A 17,561-nucleotide genomic window follows, 5' to 3' on the forward strand; every position below is an offset into this window, starting at 1 on the left:
TTAATGTTTTCTTTATTTTACAATTTGGACATGACAGTACAACAGGCTATATATCACAATGTTTATGACAATGAAGGAGAAACATCTTTTTTAATAGATTTCAAAAAATAAGTTCTCTGAGGAAGAATATTTTAGGGCTTGAAAAGAAGAAACATGTATGAAGAATATGAAGAAGTCTTGTAAGAAACCAAAGATGCACTGGCAAAGAGACCAGTATATACTTTATGTTTTCTAAATTATAAAGAAACTCATGAAATATCACATATGACCTCAGATAAGTTAAAATGTATAATGACAATATACTTTTGCTCCTCCTATGAAAGCTAATGCTTATAAATTGTCAGGGTTTTACCTAAGAAGCTGGTCATTAAAAGATAATATATATCAAGTATTATAATTTCTCGAGTTGGCAGAAAATCGCAAAAGTGGGATTCCCTTCAAACCCAATTATTGATGACATTCTGGCATCATCATAGGGTGACAGCAAACCTATGATGTCAAAAAGAGTATAAGCACATTCCCCAAAGAAATAAAAAAAAGGAACACAGAGCAAAACCCCTTCTTTAAAAAAATAAATCATTACACCACATAGAATCTTTCAGTAATAGTCACCTAGTATGTATTTCAATTTAGCTTAGAAATTCAGAGAGAAATTTGATTCTTACAGATAACATTTTATCAATGATCATATTTAGTAGAGAGCCAAGCCAACTAAAAAATGTACTATGACATTACCTAGGACTTCCCTGATAGATCACCTGCAATGCAGGAGACCCCCATTTGATTCCTGGGTCAGGAAGATCTCCTGGAAATGGGATAGGCTACCCCACTCCAATATACTTGGGCTTCCTTTGTGGCTCAGCTGGTAAAGAATCTGCCTGCAATGCGGGAGACCTGGGTTTAATCCCTTGGTTGGGAATATCCCCTGGAGAAAGGAAAGGCTACCCACTCCAGTATTCTGGCCTGGAGAATTTCATGAACTGTATAATCCATGGGGTTGCAAAGAGTTGGACACAACTGAGCGACTTTCACTTCACTTCATGACATTACTTGTAGAGAACTGGACAAGAAGTTATAATGCCTCCCTGAAGTTCACATACCACATGTGCAGCCAGAGTTTGCATGAAAAAAGCACAATTCATAAAACCAAGTTTGTTCAAAAACAATGAATAGGAAAAGTCACATCCAAACATTTTAAGAACTTGTGTGTGTGTGTATGTGTGTGTGTGTGTGTCTGTGTGTATGTGTGTGTATGTCTGTGTGTGTTTATGTGTGTGTGTGAGTGTGTGTATGTTTGTGAGTGTGTGTGTATGGGTGTGTGTGTGTCTGTGTGTAAGTGTGTATATGTCTGAGAGTGTGTATGTGTGTGTGTGTGTATGAGTGTGTCTGTGTGTGTGTATATGTGTGTCTGTGTGAGTGTGTGTGTGTGTGTAATTTAAAAAGCACAACTAAAAAGGAAATCTATTTATTTCTTTTCCCTACTTAACTAAGCATTCAGTCTATAATCAACTGGTTAGTATGAAGTATTATTAAGGCACTATTTTTACAGTACCCTTTTTTACGGGTTTTGTATGTTATACAAACAGTGGTTTTTTGAAAATGGGCACAAATTGGTTATTCTCTTTTATGCTTCCTATATTAAGTCAAACCAAAGCTCTGGATCTATGCATTAAAGGTAATATAAGTGGAAACAAAAACATTTTAATCTTCAAAATGTCTTTCAATTTTACTCTACTCATCTATCACAGTAAAGTTTTATTTATCAAAAATCAATTTTCAAACAATCCTACATTTAAAATAATTCCAGAGGTTTCACATTGCAAAAAAAAGGGGGGTGGGGAATCTTTAATAAGTTACTGACTACTTTAGAAAAAATACATAAAAACAAACTATTTAATCATAGTGTAAAATTACTTTTTAAAATCCCTTATTATGGTGGAAGGTCACAGATATCAAACATACTACTAGTCAAAAAGACAGGGTTATTTTAAAATTCTGAACAGATGATTATTACTGTGTCATTTTAGAATATTTTATTTAAGGCAATTTCACCATTAATAAAAGTTAAATGTCAACTGAAAGAACATCATCCAAACAGTACAACACAAAAGTGGTCTAAAGTTGTGAGCAGATAATTCATACATTAATATAAAAGGCCAAGTTATATTTGAAAATTTACTCATCAGAAAAAAAGATAAAACTGGAAACCATTTTTTTAATCCATGATTTTAGAAAAAATAATTTTTTAATGTGATAATAACCATTGGCAAAAGAGTATGGAGGAGATGTCCAGTTTCTGGTCCAAATATGTACAGAGCTTAGAGGTCATCACTCTACACTAACAAGTAAAAACCTGAACGAACTGAAAAATCAACAACTCTTCTTAGATCCATCAGAAGAGTGAGGTCACAAGATAAACAACTGCCTCTACAATTGGATAAACAGTCATAGAGAAAGAACCACAGACGGGCAGCCCCATGAGCAGAAATGGCCACGGGAACCAGTGCCTGGGTAGGAAAATCAGAACTGCAACTGAAGAACTACCAGAGTCTTACAGTAAATGTGTCCTGAGCATAATATAAAATATTCCCATGTATACACCGCAATGAGAATCTCTAGATATATTATTTATGAAAATCTTTTCTTTTTTTTTAAGAAAAAACAAAGGAAGCAAGAAAGGAAGCATATCATGATGCCTTTCCATAAAACCAAGTGGTGTCAAGCTTGCCACAAACATCACTAGAAAGGATTTTGACCAACTCACCTTGGATAGAAACTTGCAATCCACCTATAATAGTTTTAGCTTACAGTTTCAACTAAAGACTAAATTGATTTTCACACACACAGTTTAGATTGGTTGGTGAACAAACCAGGAACCAAACAGAATTTTGGACCCAGGAAGGACTTTGGGGACTATTGAGCTAGACCCCTCTCTTACACATGAGGAAACTAAGGACAAAGAGACTTATTTTAAAACTAACAACTAATTTCATAAAACAGGAAAGAACCTGACCCCGTTGCTTCTCATCCAGGCTTCTGGTAAAATCAACTTACTTTGTTATAACATTTTGTAAATATCATCTATGCTTCTTGAAAATTCCCAAGTGGTCCCAGAAATTTTTTATTTTCCAATCCCATTTCCAATTCCAAATAAACTGATTAAAAATCATACTAAAATATGATTACACCTCATATTTACAAGTGTAATCCAGTAGAGAATTCATAAAATTTAGCATGGTGGAGGAATTTAGAAACTGTCTCTTGTTTAACTTTTTTTTTTTCCCCCTAAAGAAAACAAAACAGAACTTAAGTAACTTGCTAGATCCAGTGAGTCAGACACACAGTTAAGAGCAGAACCCAGCTATCCTAACTCTAGGAATGGTCTTCTGTAGTCCATATTATATTTTACTTATAAAAGGAAGGGGCAGCATGATCTTGCAAAATGAACACCCACTGACTAAGCAGCTGAGTTTGGACAAGTCACCGAACTCTTGTAAGATAGGATGCTTCCATGATTTAGTGAGCACGGTTGATAAACTGAGCTCTGAAGTTTCTCACTCCTTTCCAAGAGTCTGGAATTGTGAAGACGGGGTTCAATATGCACTAGGTCATGGGATCGAGTGGGAAAACAGAGTACTGCAACCCAACTCTCTGAGAAGTTTCAAAAGTTATACAACAGGGGAGGGTAACAAGGTATCAGAAGAGAAAGGAGGGGAGCTCAGACCTGGAGATGCACAACTAGCCAGTGAACCTGTGGTTTCAGATGCAGTAAAGGGCTTCAGCTCACTCGCAACAGGGAGACATTTGACATGTGCCATAATCACAGGGTTTCCAGGATGTGAACTTCTCCTAAGTGCTGAGTTTTCACCTCTTAGCACTCCTCCCATTGTTCTGAGAACGCATCTGGTATAGCTGGACAACTAATAGCAAGTTACATAAATTATATACATTGTTAAGGCAAAGAATTTGGTTTTCTTTAAACCTAGCATTCCATGATGGTAATTGTTAAAGCAAAAGAACAATAAGATGAGTCTGATGCTGACACATTTGAGGATGGAGTAACATGAATGTCATCAACCTTTTTCTGAAAAATAAGGCAGACCTCAAAGGCCGTTTCTAACGCATTCCTCAGCTCACAATTTGTTATCAGGTGATTCTCACCAGCGTGCATGAAGTTCATACCATTATTTACATTTTCATAACCTCAGGTCAAGTGACTGGAAGAAAGCACCTGTTACAAAATCTCTTCATATTGAAATTTTTTTCTATAGTTATTCACTCTCTTCTTCAGAAAAATCCAGTTCTTTTTTGCCTGTAATCTGTTTTTCTCTACCCTAAAATCTTCCCTAAAAGGGCATGATACTTCCTAAGACCTGAGCGACAATGCTTATAAATCTGAGGAAGTAACTCAGTTTTATCCCTATCCCTGGAACGCCCTACCTAGCCCATCAGTTGCACGCTTATATTATAAAACTTGTATTTGGTCCTTTGAATGGACTTTCATAAATTCTAAGCAGAGATCACTTTGAGATGAAAAGTGTTTTGAGTAGGTAAAGCCTGAATTTTAACAAGATCCATCGGGGCGACCCTTGCTAGCCAGACCCACACCAGCACCCTAAAGGTAGGGCTGGGGTAGGGGTGTGACTGGACACCGGGACACTGTGGGAAACTGGAGAAAGGCACTGATCCCTGGCTGACCCAGCCCTGCTGCCCGTCGGGAACACTGCTCTACGTGAGGGTTATGTAGGTGCCAGACCTTGCCGCGCCAACCCCACTGTCGTATCTCTGTCTCTGCGCCCACATTCCTGTCTTCCCCTCTTTTTCTGGCTGCCTGGGGCCAGTTCTAGGAGTCTGCCATCACTGAGTCCTTTCAGGGTGATTTTTTTTCCTAGACACCTGTCTGTGTTGTCCTCACCATATAATTTGCACCTCATATTATCCTCTTAATTCTCTCCTTGGAGATACCCTCCAGATTAAACCCTGTGAAAGTCTTTCCCTAGTTTATGTGCTCATGGCTTCTTACTCTAACTTATTTTTAACATTTTATATAAAGCATAGAAGAAATATGGTTTATATTTCTTATACAATTTCATAAGCTTTTCATAGAGGTAAGTTCAACATTAAAAAGATGGGAAAATCCAGAGTCAAATGGTTTTAATAAAAAGTAACAATTATCTATAGGGAAATTGGTAGGCTGTAGAAAATCTTTCCACAGATTAGACAAAGGCATCGCTTCTTCCAACCAGATGTAGCTTCATAACAGCAAATGGAGCCAGACTGGATTTCAACTCAACCCTAGACAACTGTAAAAAGAGTCAAGTTGCATCACAGAAAAGATTTTAAAGGAGGTTGTCCTTTGAATTTTGTTTCAGTAGAATTTTATTCTACTGTGTAGCATTCTAATCTTGGACAACGTTTCACAGCTTGGGCGTTCTATTGGTTAGATGATAAATTTTATACAGTAGTAGCTATTTTGATGGAATTTCTTTACACACCAATGTGAAGTGAGTGTCTAAGTTCATGCTAGGCCCTGGACTTCAGTCTAGCAATACAAACATGATACCTGACTCATGAAGCTTACAGCTCAGCAAAACAATCTCTGTTTAGAAGGAAATACTATTTTTTTACATTATACTTACTGATGAACTTGTTTTGCATAGTCTCCAGCAGAGCCTGGTGGGCATCTTCAGCTTGTAGAGCATGTGAACATTCTCTAGCCAGTATGGTGCGCACGAGATGCTCCCCACACCCTAGAAATCCAAGGAAACCAAGAACGGTTGAGCAAGGGCAGTACTAAATATCCTTCTCGTCTTAGTAGCGCTAAGACGTCCACGTGCGCCACTGGAGAAGTCATTACGTTGGAAAATAATTCACTGATGGATGAGATGATTTCTATGAGTAATCTATTTAGTAACTTTAGTAATGAGATTTGGCAGAAACTAAAGAAACACAGGACCGTCTAATCTTGAAAGGAAATGAAGAAAATAAAAATAATTCCCCTTTTTCACAGAAATAATTCACATAAGACAGGAATTTAGATTCTCTACCTAGGAACTGTTGAGGGCTCTGTTTCGTTTCCTTTGCTGAACAATCGCAAAATACTGTTGCATAATTTCCATACAGGACGTTCTCATTGGTTATCTACTTCATATGTAGTAGAAGGCAACGGCACCCCACTCCAGTACTCTTGCCTGGAAAATCCCATGGACGGAGGAGCCTGGTAGGCTGCAGTCCATGGGGTCTCGAAGAGTCAGACACGACTGAGCGACTTCACTTTCACTTTTATGCATTGGAAAAGGAAATGGCAACCCACTTCAGTGTTCTTGCCTGGAGAATCCCAGGGATGGGGTCGCACAGAGTTGGACACGACTGAAGTGACTTAGGAGTTAGCAGTATGTATATTTTAATCAAAAGTCCTTACGTTCATGAAATTTAAACCGATACAAACTGATGTAACACACAGTTCTGTTTGGCTAGTATGTACTCGGACAGACATTAGGCAATGAATCTACTGTAAAAATATAATCTGCCATTTTTAAAATAGTTCCATTCATTTCAGAAGTTTTCTTTCCATATGGAGACTTCTCCTCCTCTCCCTCCTCCCTCTGCCTCCCATATAAACATGCACATATGCATATACACATATGTGTATATTATATGTACATGTACATGTACATTATATTATATGTACATGTACATGTACATTACACAGTCATTGTCAAAAATACAAACTGTTCAAAACCTGTCAATGCTTTTTTTTTAATCACCTATGTTTTGCCAGAAATCTTTGTTGTTGTTCAGTCACTGTGTCCAACTCTTTGCGACCCCAGGGACTGCAGCACACCAGGCTCCTCTGTCCTTCACTATCTCCCAGAGTTTCCTCAGATTCATGTCCATTGAGCTAGTGATGCTCTCTAACCATCTCATCCTCTGTAGCCCCCGTCTCCTTTTGCCTTCCATCTTTCCCAGCATCAGGGTCTTTTCCAATAAGTTGGTTCTTCACATCAGGAGGCCAAAGTATTGGAGTTTTAGTCTGACTGCCAGAAATACTTTCCCTGTATTTTTTGGTAAAGTAAATGTAAATCTCTTTCAAGATCTCAATATCTCTTTGTGAGTATCTATATTTAAGACCTTCATCTAGGTATGCAATTTAATATATAACTTGTGGGTAGGATTATGGTGATCCCTATTTTGTTAAAGCTTTGCACTATTATTTTTATAATTGGGGAAAAATTAAAGCTAATAGAAAAGAAACCATTTTGACACTTATTAAAAGTCCATAAAATTTAATTCCCTTTGTATACATATTTGATGTTGAACAGTGAAATGTTATACTTTAGGACAAAAATAATTATTAGGAAACTGGCGTATTATAAGCTAAATGGGTGTTCAGAAGGTTATGTACACACGACTCAAGTCAAACAGCTAAACCACATGAAGTTAACATTACATCAAAAATATACACTATGTGGCAGAGAGACTTTTTCCTCTGTTGTTATACAGGAATATATAGGGTTTTCCAAGAAACTTAAAATTATGACTGCTTTTCTGACATATATCACCTTTAACATAAGAGCCTTGACACCAAAAGTCTGTTCTCCTGAAGGTTCCGATCAAAGAAAGTCTGACTTCTGTGGTTTTATCCACAAATATCTAAGGTTTCTTACAACATGCTTCCATATAGCTGAGGGCTTCCCTGGTGGCTCAGCTGGTAAAGAATCTGCCTGCAATGTGGGAGACCTGGGTTCAATCCCTGGGTTGGGAAGATCCCCTGGAGAAGGGAATGGCTACCCACTCCAGTATTTTGGCCTGGAGGATTCAGTCCATGAGGTCACACAGAGTCAGACACGACTGAGTGACTTTCACTTTCACACAGCTGAACGGTGATTCAGAGGCTAATAGGTCCATTCTTTATTCATCAATATTAGAAATAAGTCTTTCAATACATCTTCCTTTGTTCTTAATCATGCCAGCAAGAGTGTATTTATTTCCTCAGATTTTAGCAGAAAACATGGGTCATACAAAGAATGGAGACCTAACAACAAACCTAGAGGAAAAGTGATAAATAACGAATTCTAAAAGAGCTTAAAAAGGTACACACCTATTTAGCATCAATAAGGAAAACTAAATGAACTGAAACCATGAATTCACAGCTTATATTTTTAAAAAAACACCTTTGAAGATGCTGTGTAACCAATTAACTATTCTGAAAATGAATAAATGAAAGAAAACAATCAAGCATTCCTCTGGTGTTCCTAAAGGAACTGCATAGCAGGGTAGCCAGAATGTTTATAAAGGAAAATTCTCTCCATAGCAGTATCCTGGTTAATAAATGAAGAAGTAGTTAACAAAATTAGAATAAAACCATTTGTAATCCATAATGTAATAATTGATATAAGCAACAATCATCAATGGCTGCTAAATCACAAAAAGATATAATCAGATATATGTCCCTTGACAAAATTACACCTTTATAGTCTTGCCCCACACCAAAAAAACTACACCTCAACCTGATCAAGCCTCTAAATTCAATTATTAATTTCAAGAAATAAAAAACATCTGCAAAACCTACAGCTAACTTCATACTTAGTTGTGAAACACTGAACTGTTTCTCCCTAATATCAGGAAAAAGGCAATGATGTCTGCTTTTATCACTTTCATTCAACAATACACTGGAGGTTCGAGCCACTGCGCTAAGTCAAAATGAAATAGAAAACATAAAGATCAGAGAGGAAAGGTAAAACTGCTTCTTCTGTAGATGACATAATTGTTTACACAGAAAATCCCAAAGGAACCTACATAAACACCACTAGTTCTCTCTCCAGATTCTTCCTATCTGGCTAGGAGTCTAGGGCAAAGGTTGGCAGCAGACTCCTGTCTGGTACTAATCAGTCCCCAAAACATGAACTTGATTCCACTTCTTCCCCCGTCCACGCACACAACAGATTGTTACTGAGCGCCTACTCGGTGCTGCTGCCAGAGGACACGGCAGTAGGCAGAGGGGCTGCTACCGTTTTCAGATCTGCCCAGAGGTGCTGGACCCTTGACCGGCTGCTGAATACTCAGTAACGGCCACCCTAGCCAGTCCAGATACCTGTGCCTCAACTGTGTGCTTTACAGACCAACCCTGGGGATTTAGATGGAAACCCTGGACTCAGGAGGCCGCTGGACATCCCCACAGCCCGCGGACAGCCAGTCTCCATGGCCAGGTCTCTCCCATGAATCCCAAACTTTACACCAGCTCCAGCTCACTCTCTCCTGGTGGGTTTTCTATTACTGAGACTCCAACACCCAAAGACCTCAGAATTATAACACATTTCCTCTCTTGTGGGGATCCTCAATCTTCTACAACCCACACTAGACATGAATTCACAATAAAAAATCACAAATCACACACACACAGACTTATAAGGCAGAATGAGTATATGCAAAAACAGAGGGATTGCCAAACAAAGAAGTGGTGATGACAGAATGGTGGTTGACAAACATTTTGTATTTAAATATATATATAAAATAAAGTAAACATTTTAGGCTTTGAAAGCTATGTATGATTTCTGTTAAATATCATTTTATTTTTGTAACAACCCTTTAAAAAATTAAATATCATTTTTTGCTCATTGGGCATGCAAATACAGGACATGGCCAGATTTGGCCCACCAATCTTAGTTTGACAAGCCTCATAATGGAAAAATCTGTAATACAAAAGATGGAAAGGGTGATTATTATCAAAAAAACAAAACAGGGCAATCTGGGAGCCAGGGAGTGGGAGAGGTGAGCAGATTTTTCAATGAATCAAATAAAACTTTACAGATTAAAAAAAAATTGTTTAAAACTCAATGCAAGAGAGAGAATTAGAATATACACACATGGGAAAAAAACTTAAAAGCAGCCTAGAATGATAAAGAGAAGGAAAATGAGTTAAGAAGCCTGAAGTGTAAAATGAGATTATCCAACATATTAATAGGCATTTTGAAACAGAAGAGAAAAAAGTGAGGAAAGGGCATTAATATTTGAAGAAATAATAAATAAGAAATTCAAGAATTTAAGTTATAAGGAAATCCTTAAGTTGAAGATACATACAGAGTTCCAAAGAAGATGAATAAAAACAAATCCATCATTAGTATACTATAGTGAAACTCTGGACCAAAGACAAAGAGAAAATATGAAAAACTAATCAAAGAAAATTTGTTCAGTTGGTAAAGAATTCGCCTGCAATGCAGGAGACCCTGGTTCAATTCCTGGGTCGGGAAGATCCCCTGGAGAAGGGATAGTCTACCCACTCCAGTATTCTTGGGCTTCCCTTGTGGCTCAGCTGGTAAAGAATCTGCCTGCAATGTGGGACACCTGGGTTCGATCCCTGAGTTGGGAAGATCTTCTGGAGAAGGGAAAGGCTGGCTACCCACTCCAGTATTCCGGCCTGGAGAATATAGTCCATGGGGTCACAAAGAGTTGGGCATGACTGAGCAACCCTCACTTTCACTTTCAATCAAAGAAAAAGAAGACCTATAAAAAAAATTTTTAATTTAAAAATTTAACAGGTAAATTACACATTCCCAAGCAACAGAAGAGGCCGGAAGAATATCTTCAAGTTAAAGATACTAAGGCAATGAACAAACAGAACAACTTGTCAACCTAGAATTAGTTAGACTACCATTCAAGACTGAGGATCAACACAGTTTCAAATTTACAAACTCATTCCTTTGAGATTTAAGCTCCCAGCTTACTTCTACTCTGCCTGATACCATACCTTCTCATAATTCTTGCTGATTTTAATATCTACCTAGATAAATCTCTCAATATCTTAGCTTCTGGATTTTCAGATTAACCACACTGTGTCATAAGGTCACTCCTATGACAATGCCATAATCAGTAATATTAACTCCTCCATAGTCTCAGTTGCAATCACCCCACCCCTCCTATTTTTCTAACTCATCTCTTGACCACTCTAATTGCAACATTCCCCCAACTTCACCAAAAAGTGCCATTCCATTAAATCCGCTGCTTTATAACCGCTCTCAGATCCTCACCCTCACCTTATGCAACTAAAATTCCATGCTTCATTAACATGTATCTATTCTCTTACTCAGAGAAGGCAACGGCACCCCGCTCCAGTACTCTGCCTAGAAAATCCTGGTGGGCTGCCGTCTATGGGGTCACACAGAGTCGGACACGACTGAAGCGACTTAGCGACAGCAGCAGCATTCTCTTACTCCTGAAAGTCTTCAAGTCTCACTCACGCACCAAACTTAACTGGCAAAAGCCCACACTGGAGTATCAGCCAGAATAACTACACTAGGCTACAAAAACAAAAAACCCCACATTTTAGTAGCTTAACAACAAAAATATTTGTCATTAGTGTTGTAAGTTATTCCTGGGTCACCAGAGAGTGTGGTTCAGATTATCACCTGGGAACAAACCCAAGCTGATGGAGGCTCCATCATCTATAACTCCTTGATCATATTCCCACTGGGAGAATGAGAGGGCTACTAAAGGTCACCTTACAGCTTTAGCCTGGAGGTCACACATATCATTTCCACTCTAGTCCACTAGCCAGAAATAGCCACAGTGTCTCAGCAACTGCAACAGGGCTGTGAAATAGAGGAGCATATGGATATCCAGGAAGCGCTACGTTAAATGTCTCTGGGACATCTCAGTAAACCCAGCTTCCCATGCTTGCACCTGCACAGCTAAACGAGGCACAGTTCTCATCCTGTGGCCGTGGGGTGACATTCATGAGCAAGAAGGCCCACCCGCCGAGGAAGGTGGGAGAGAAAAGACAGCCCCAGGAACCACACAGCCCTGCTGAGCAGTCCAGCCGGTCCCGGCTCCTCTGAGGCTGTGTGTTACACGGGATTTAATACAAAAGCCAAAAAAAAAAGCTAACTGTTTAAACCTCTATAATTGAGTTCTCTTCTTTAAGCCCAAATTCATTCTTCTTTTTTTTCTTTATTTTGGTTTTATATATATATATATATACACGCACACACAACATGAAATTTACCATTTAATCATTTTTTAAGTGTAGAATTCAGTGGCATTCTTATTCGGATTGTACAACTATCACAACCACCCATCTCCAGCACTTTCCCATCTTCCCAAACTGAAACTCTGCACCCATTCAACAACCCCCCATCCCCCATTTCTCCCCAACCCTGGCAACCACCATTCTACTTTCCATTTCTATGAATTTGACTACTCTAGGTATCTCATGTAAATAGAACCATACACTTTCGTCCTTTTCTGACTGATTTAATTTGCTTAATATAATATCCCCAAGGCTCATTTCTTATTGAAACAGGTTTCAGAATTCCCTTCCTTTTCAAGGCTGAATAACATTCCACCATATGCACATACCAGATTTGGCTTATCTGTTCATCTGCCAATGGACATTCGGGACCAAATGCACTCCTAATCTACATCAAGAGCCATTTACTGGTGAAAGAAAATGGCTTGGCAAACTTTGCACCAAAAGCAGACCACTTCTTTCACCCAATTATACAACTTTGCATTGAGTCAAATACAATTTCTGATAAGATTATGCAGTTGTATTTACCAGACACCATTAGAAGACATGAAAAAAGACTATTTATTAACTGAGTTATTTTGGAAAATTCATGATACATTTAATTTCTACCATCAACCAATTTTTTTAATTTGCTTGAATAAATATGAGTAATTTGATTAAAATAAATCCTTAGGTGCGTGAAAATGGAGTCTTAGATAATTAAGAGCCCCTTTTATCTTTGTAAAGGATAGCCACTTCTCTGAGGCACGTGAAACCACTTCCAGGAACCCACTGTTAGAGTGCATATTTGTGGGTTTGTTTAGAACCTGGCAAGAGCTGCCAACTCCAAGGAAACTAGAAGAATTAATGAAGTATTTTTATTTTTTCCTCATCTTGACATTTCCATCAATGTCATCATTTCTCTAGTTAACACTGGCCAAGTTACAAAAGAACTTCTCTGTATCTTTACTAAAGGAAAGACCTGGGAACTGTGGTCTTGTTCAGAGACCCTCTGTATTCCGTGTATTCAATTTTCTCCTCCTCTCACTCATTCTCTCCCTCTCCCTGTCTCTCTCACCCATACACACACCCCTGCCGTAAGGCCACAAGTTCCTGCAAAGTAGGAGGTCAGGATTTTTCTATTCTACAGTCAGACTAATGTCTGAATCCAGATGAATGAGTCCAGGACTCTTCATTTAAACCTCAGTTTCCTCAGCTGTGAAAATGGGGGCTAGGAGTCATAACTACTTCACAAGGACAAAATGAGACGACACACACCAGACATTTAGTGTGAGGCTGGGCACTGAATGAGCATCTCACGCTGCAGTGAGAATCCCAACTGCCTTAAGGAAACCATTAGCTGTCATTTTCTGTCTCTCTTCATCCTAGTCTCTGCATTTTGTTTCTGTTAGAACAAGGTGATTCCCAGCTGGCCTGACATCATCACTGAGAGCCTCGAATACAGTTAAAGAGGAGTTTAGTCTTTAACTTGCAATTCTGAAGTCTGCTGTTTCTAAGAAAGCTGAGCCCTCACCGAGGGTCAAAATGATCATGTGGGTAAACCTTGCATTATCAGAACAAAACAAATAATATGATGAAGATCTCACTTAGCTTGGTAGGAAACATTTTAACCGTGGTTATCCAGGGATTATGGATTATGCATGATTTTTCATTCAATATGTATTCTTTCTCTTATTTTTCCCAATTTCTGTAATAAACGCCTATTGCTTTTTCCCAAGAAGTTCAATGCCCAACATCAATGTTACAGTCCTGCACTCACCATACTCTCTCTTCAGGTAAGAGAGTAAAGGGCAAGGCGGGGTCTCCCATGATGAGATTTGGTCTCAAACACTTCACTGTCCCGTACATGAGTTCATGAATGAATGCTACAGGTGCTCTATTTTATCCAACCTCCATCCAGGTGTTTTATTTTATCCATTTGGTATTTTCACCTTAGCATTATGATAGATGTATCCTTCAAATTATTAATAAGATAATTAAAAACAGGCAATGTAATAGCCCCATAGTCATACTGTCAAATCATGTTTTACTTCCAAAAGGTTAAGTAGCAAACTGAAGAGCATTTGCATTAAGGACAGAGACACTTAAAAACCTACTGGCTCTTGGCTGACACTCAAGACACATCTCGACTGCATCTCAAGATAATTTTTAGTTGTTTTATCTTTGTCTCACTTAGTGGTGGCAGCAGGTAGGTATGGGGTCAGATTATCACAAAATGAAAGCTGAAAGGCCCTCATATGTCAAGTGTGTGACGCAGTGTTCAGATGCAGGGTGTAATGTAGGGTTCACACAGTAGAGGATTAGGATATAATTGCTCCAGAGGACCTCAACAGGGGATTAGGATTTTTAAGTATAACCCCTAATCTCCCAGACCTTCTTGCCTTCCAAACCACTCTAACCTCAGTACTGATCGAAAGAGTCCCCAAAGTGGGAGAGTGAAGCTGCATTCCCAGGAAAGGATAACCCACATTCCCAGGCTGCCCGCACCCCAGAGCAGGATCAGCGGCCACAGAAGCTCACAGCCACTACTCCTGCCTGGCACATCACGCATCTCCGAGGCTTGCTGATGACTTTCAAGTATTTATGTCATCTTATAAATGCTGCCATTCACTCTCGCTGTGGCAAGCGGGCATCTGAAAAATCTTTCAACACATCCCCTGTTAGAAGTCCACAGGGACAGATAAGTAATGAGGAAAGGCCTTTCCAAATTTAAAAGGAAACATTTGGAACTTCAGTTTCCACTATTGCAACATCTCTTTTTCAACAAAGGAATTTATTACACAGTACGTCACCTTTTTTCCCTGTCGGAGGATTTATGGCCAATTTTGGAGTTGGGTTACTTCTGATTTTCAAGCCTGTCTTGTGAAATTAAAGAGAGGGCTGCCTTAAAAATGATAGAACACACGTGATTTCACCCTTCACAGTGTCCCCATAGTTATCAAACCTGGAACCTATTAAATACAAGAAGAAAACATAAGGAGCTTTATAAAGAGATGGAATAAGTAGTGAAGATGTCTAATCCAGTCTAGCCCAAAGGGCATGGGTACCAACACACACTTCATGTCTTCCCAGTATTCAGTTCTCTCTAGCCTCTAACCCATCAGCACCCTGCCGATATTTACAGTAATCTACCAAAAACAACTCAGGTTTTTTTCTTATAAACAATAAATAACCAACAGAAAGAGCAATTTGACAATTATCTCTAAAAGATCTCATCTCCTACAAACTAGGATGCAGTTGATACATGCCTTAACATTTCATAATTATTTAAAATACAGAAAAATATAAGAGAACAGTGACAAACAGGAAAATCTCTCATCTAGAGCACAGTGCTAAATATACTTAGTGTGTATGCTAAGTATACTTAATCCTTGATATTTATTAGTTATTAAATTCATGTCTATTTTATTAAGAATGTATAACCAAACCACAGAAGATCTATCTACACAAGTAACTGCATAAATGGAAAGAATTCTAGTTTTGTGAATGCAAACATCTGCACACAAAAAAAGAGCTTCCAAACAAATGAGTGTGAAAAGCCTTTATCCAGTCTGCCCCATCAGAGAGCCAGGGGTCTGTGGCCAGCAACACAGAGGCGCCCACCCCGAAGTGTGAGGGGCTCCATCCTCCCCAGGGCCCTGCTCGTCATCAGCGTCCCATCTCAACGTGAGGATGTATCCGACACTCACTGTTAGCCTCAACACAGGTGATGAAACAAGACCTTGCTTCCTGCTCTAAGTTTTCCCAGTTTAGTTATCTAAACACAACACGCTCATCAGGGCGCCGGGGACAAATGGTACCAGGCAGCAGAGACATTCGGAGAAAACCACCGCACAGAAGTGGGGCTCCTCGGTTTATGCTGGAGCCCATAAAATTCTATCGCTTCTATTGCGTGTGTCTGGAAAACATCCTACGAGTGTGAAAAGCAGACCGCTCCATGCAAGAGCTTCACTGGAGCAGTGGCTCCACAGGAGCAGCAGGCCCTGACTCCACGTCTGGCTGATGCTTCTGTACATCTCCCCTTTGGACTCTGTTCCTCTGCGGAGATGAGGGGAACCACCTCTGCCCATGGAACCTGAAACGCGTTGCTGAAGACCTCTGTATCTCAGGTTCCTCACTGGAAAACATAAGTGGCTTAGGCTTAAATGGTTTCAAATTCCTTGGGACAAAATTTTATAGCTGGAAATACTTCTGGAATGTCAAAAACTATCTGGTTAAAATTAACTTATGAGGCTCAAAATGAACAGACCACTTAAAAAAAATCCTTTTTAAAAAGCTGCTAATTCATGAAACAATGTGTTTAGATTTTTTTTTTTTTAACAATCTAAATTGCGTTTTTAAGGGGGAAGAGAAAAAGTGACTGATTCCCTGTTAACTGATCAACTACTGTGCACCTTGCGTTGTGAGAACATCATCACTTTAAAGCCCGACAACTCGCTTGCAAGGAAGGTACCATCATCCCTATCTGACAAGTGAGAAACATGAAGTGGAAGAACTAAGGTTCTAAAATCCAAGTTTTGTAACTCCAAGTAAAATGCTTGTTCCAAGAGAGTACACCACTGCAGAAAAAAGGCCAATATCATCCCACAAACAAAGGAGATATAAGCAAAGAAAGCTCAAAAGTCAAAAAAAGAAAAAAGAAAGAAAGCTCAAGAGTCTCAAAAGCCTGAATCCATGATTAGGATCAAAGGAGTAATTACCTGCAGATAAACAGCACAACAAATTCTGCCACCAATACTTAGGACTGGAGATAGCCCCCTATTTTAACCGTGACATTCTAAAAGCAATCACTAAATTAATCTCAAGGGAATTAATGTTAAAATTGGACATTTCATTGTGCATCAAAACCAGAGAGTGCATTTTATGAGTTAAAAATAAAAGCCAAGACATAGTTGTAAACAATCTACAATAACGTAGATGTGCTGTAACGTAAAATAAATTTCAGCACACATATAGAGAAGATGGAGACACTCTATACCGTCAGCAAAAACAAGACCAGGAGCTGACTGTGGCTCAGATCATGAACTCCTTATTGCCAAATTCAGACTTAAATTGAAGTAGGGAAAACCACCAGGCCTTGGAGGTATGACCTAAATCAAATCCCTTACAATTATACAGTGGAAGTGAGAAATAGATTCAAAGGATTAGATCTGATAGACAGAGTGCCTGATGAACTATGGATGGAGGTTCGTGACATTGTACAGGAGACAGGGATCAAGACCATCCCTGCGAAAAAGAAATGCAAAATAACAAAACGGTTGTCTGAGGAGGCCTTACAAATAGCTGTGAAAAGAAGAGAAGTGAAAGGCAAAGGAGAAAAGGAAAGATATATCCATTTGAATGCAGAGTTCCAAAGAATAGCAAGGAGAGATAAAAAAGCCTTCTCAGTGATCAGTGCAAAGAAATAGAGAAAAACAATAGAATGGGAAAGATTTGAGACCTCTTCAAGAAAATGAGAGATACTAAGGGGACGTTTCATTCAAAGATGGGTTTGATAAAGGACAGAAATGGTATGGACCTAACAGAAACAGAAGAT

The 17,561-nt window shown here is 38.9% G+C and overlaps 1 protein-coding gene across 5 annotated transcripts in view; it reads right to left on the reverse strand.

The window, feature by feature from the left end:
* TASP1 (taspase 1) overlaps positions 1–17,561 on the reverse strand; it is a 247,254-nt gene that overhangs the window by 92,299 nt on the left and 137,394 nt on the right. For 4 of the 5 annotated variants that reach the window (XR_006336940.1, XM_043883311.1, XM_043883312.1 and 1 more), the window contains one exon: positions 5,640–5,750. Coding sequence is in view for 4 of the 5 variants with exons in the window: in XM_043883311.1 (XP_043739246.1) it covers positions 5,640–5,750 (111 nt within the window). In the remaining variant the exon portion in view is untranslated. Of the gene's footprint in view, positions 1–1,361; positions 5,304–5,639; positions 5,751–17,561 lie in introns of those variants that run through there. The other variant, XM_043883314.1, reaches the window with a different exon arrangement.

Source organism: Cervus elaphus, chromosome 23 (genome assembly GCF_910594005.1).
Source record: "Cervus elaphus chromosome 23, mCerEla1.1, whole genome shotgun sequence".
In the NCBI taxonomy this organism is placed as follows: domain Eukaryota; kingdom Metazoa; phylum Chordata; class Mammalia; order Artiodactyla; family Cervidae; genus Cervus; species Cervus elaphus.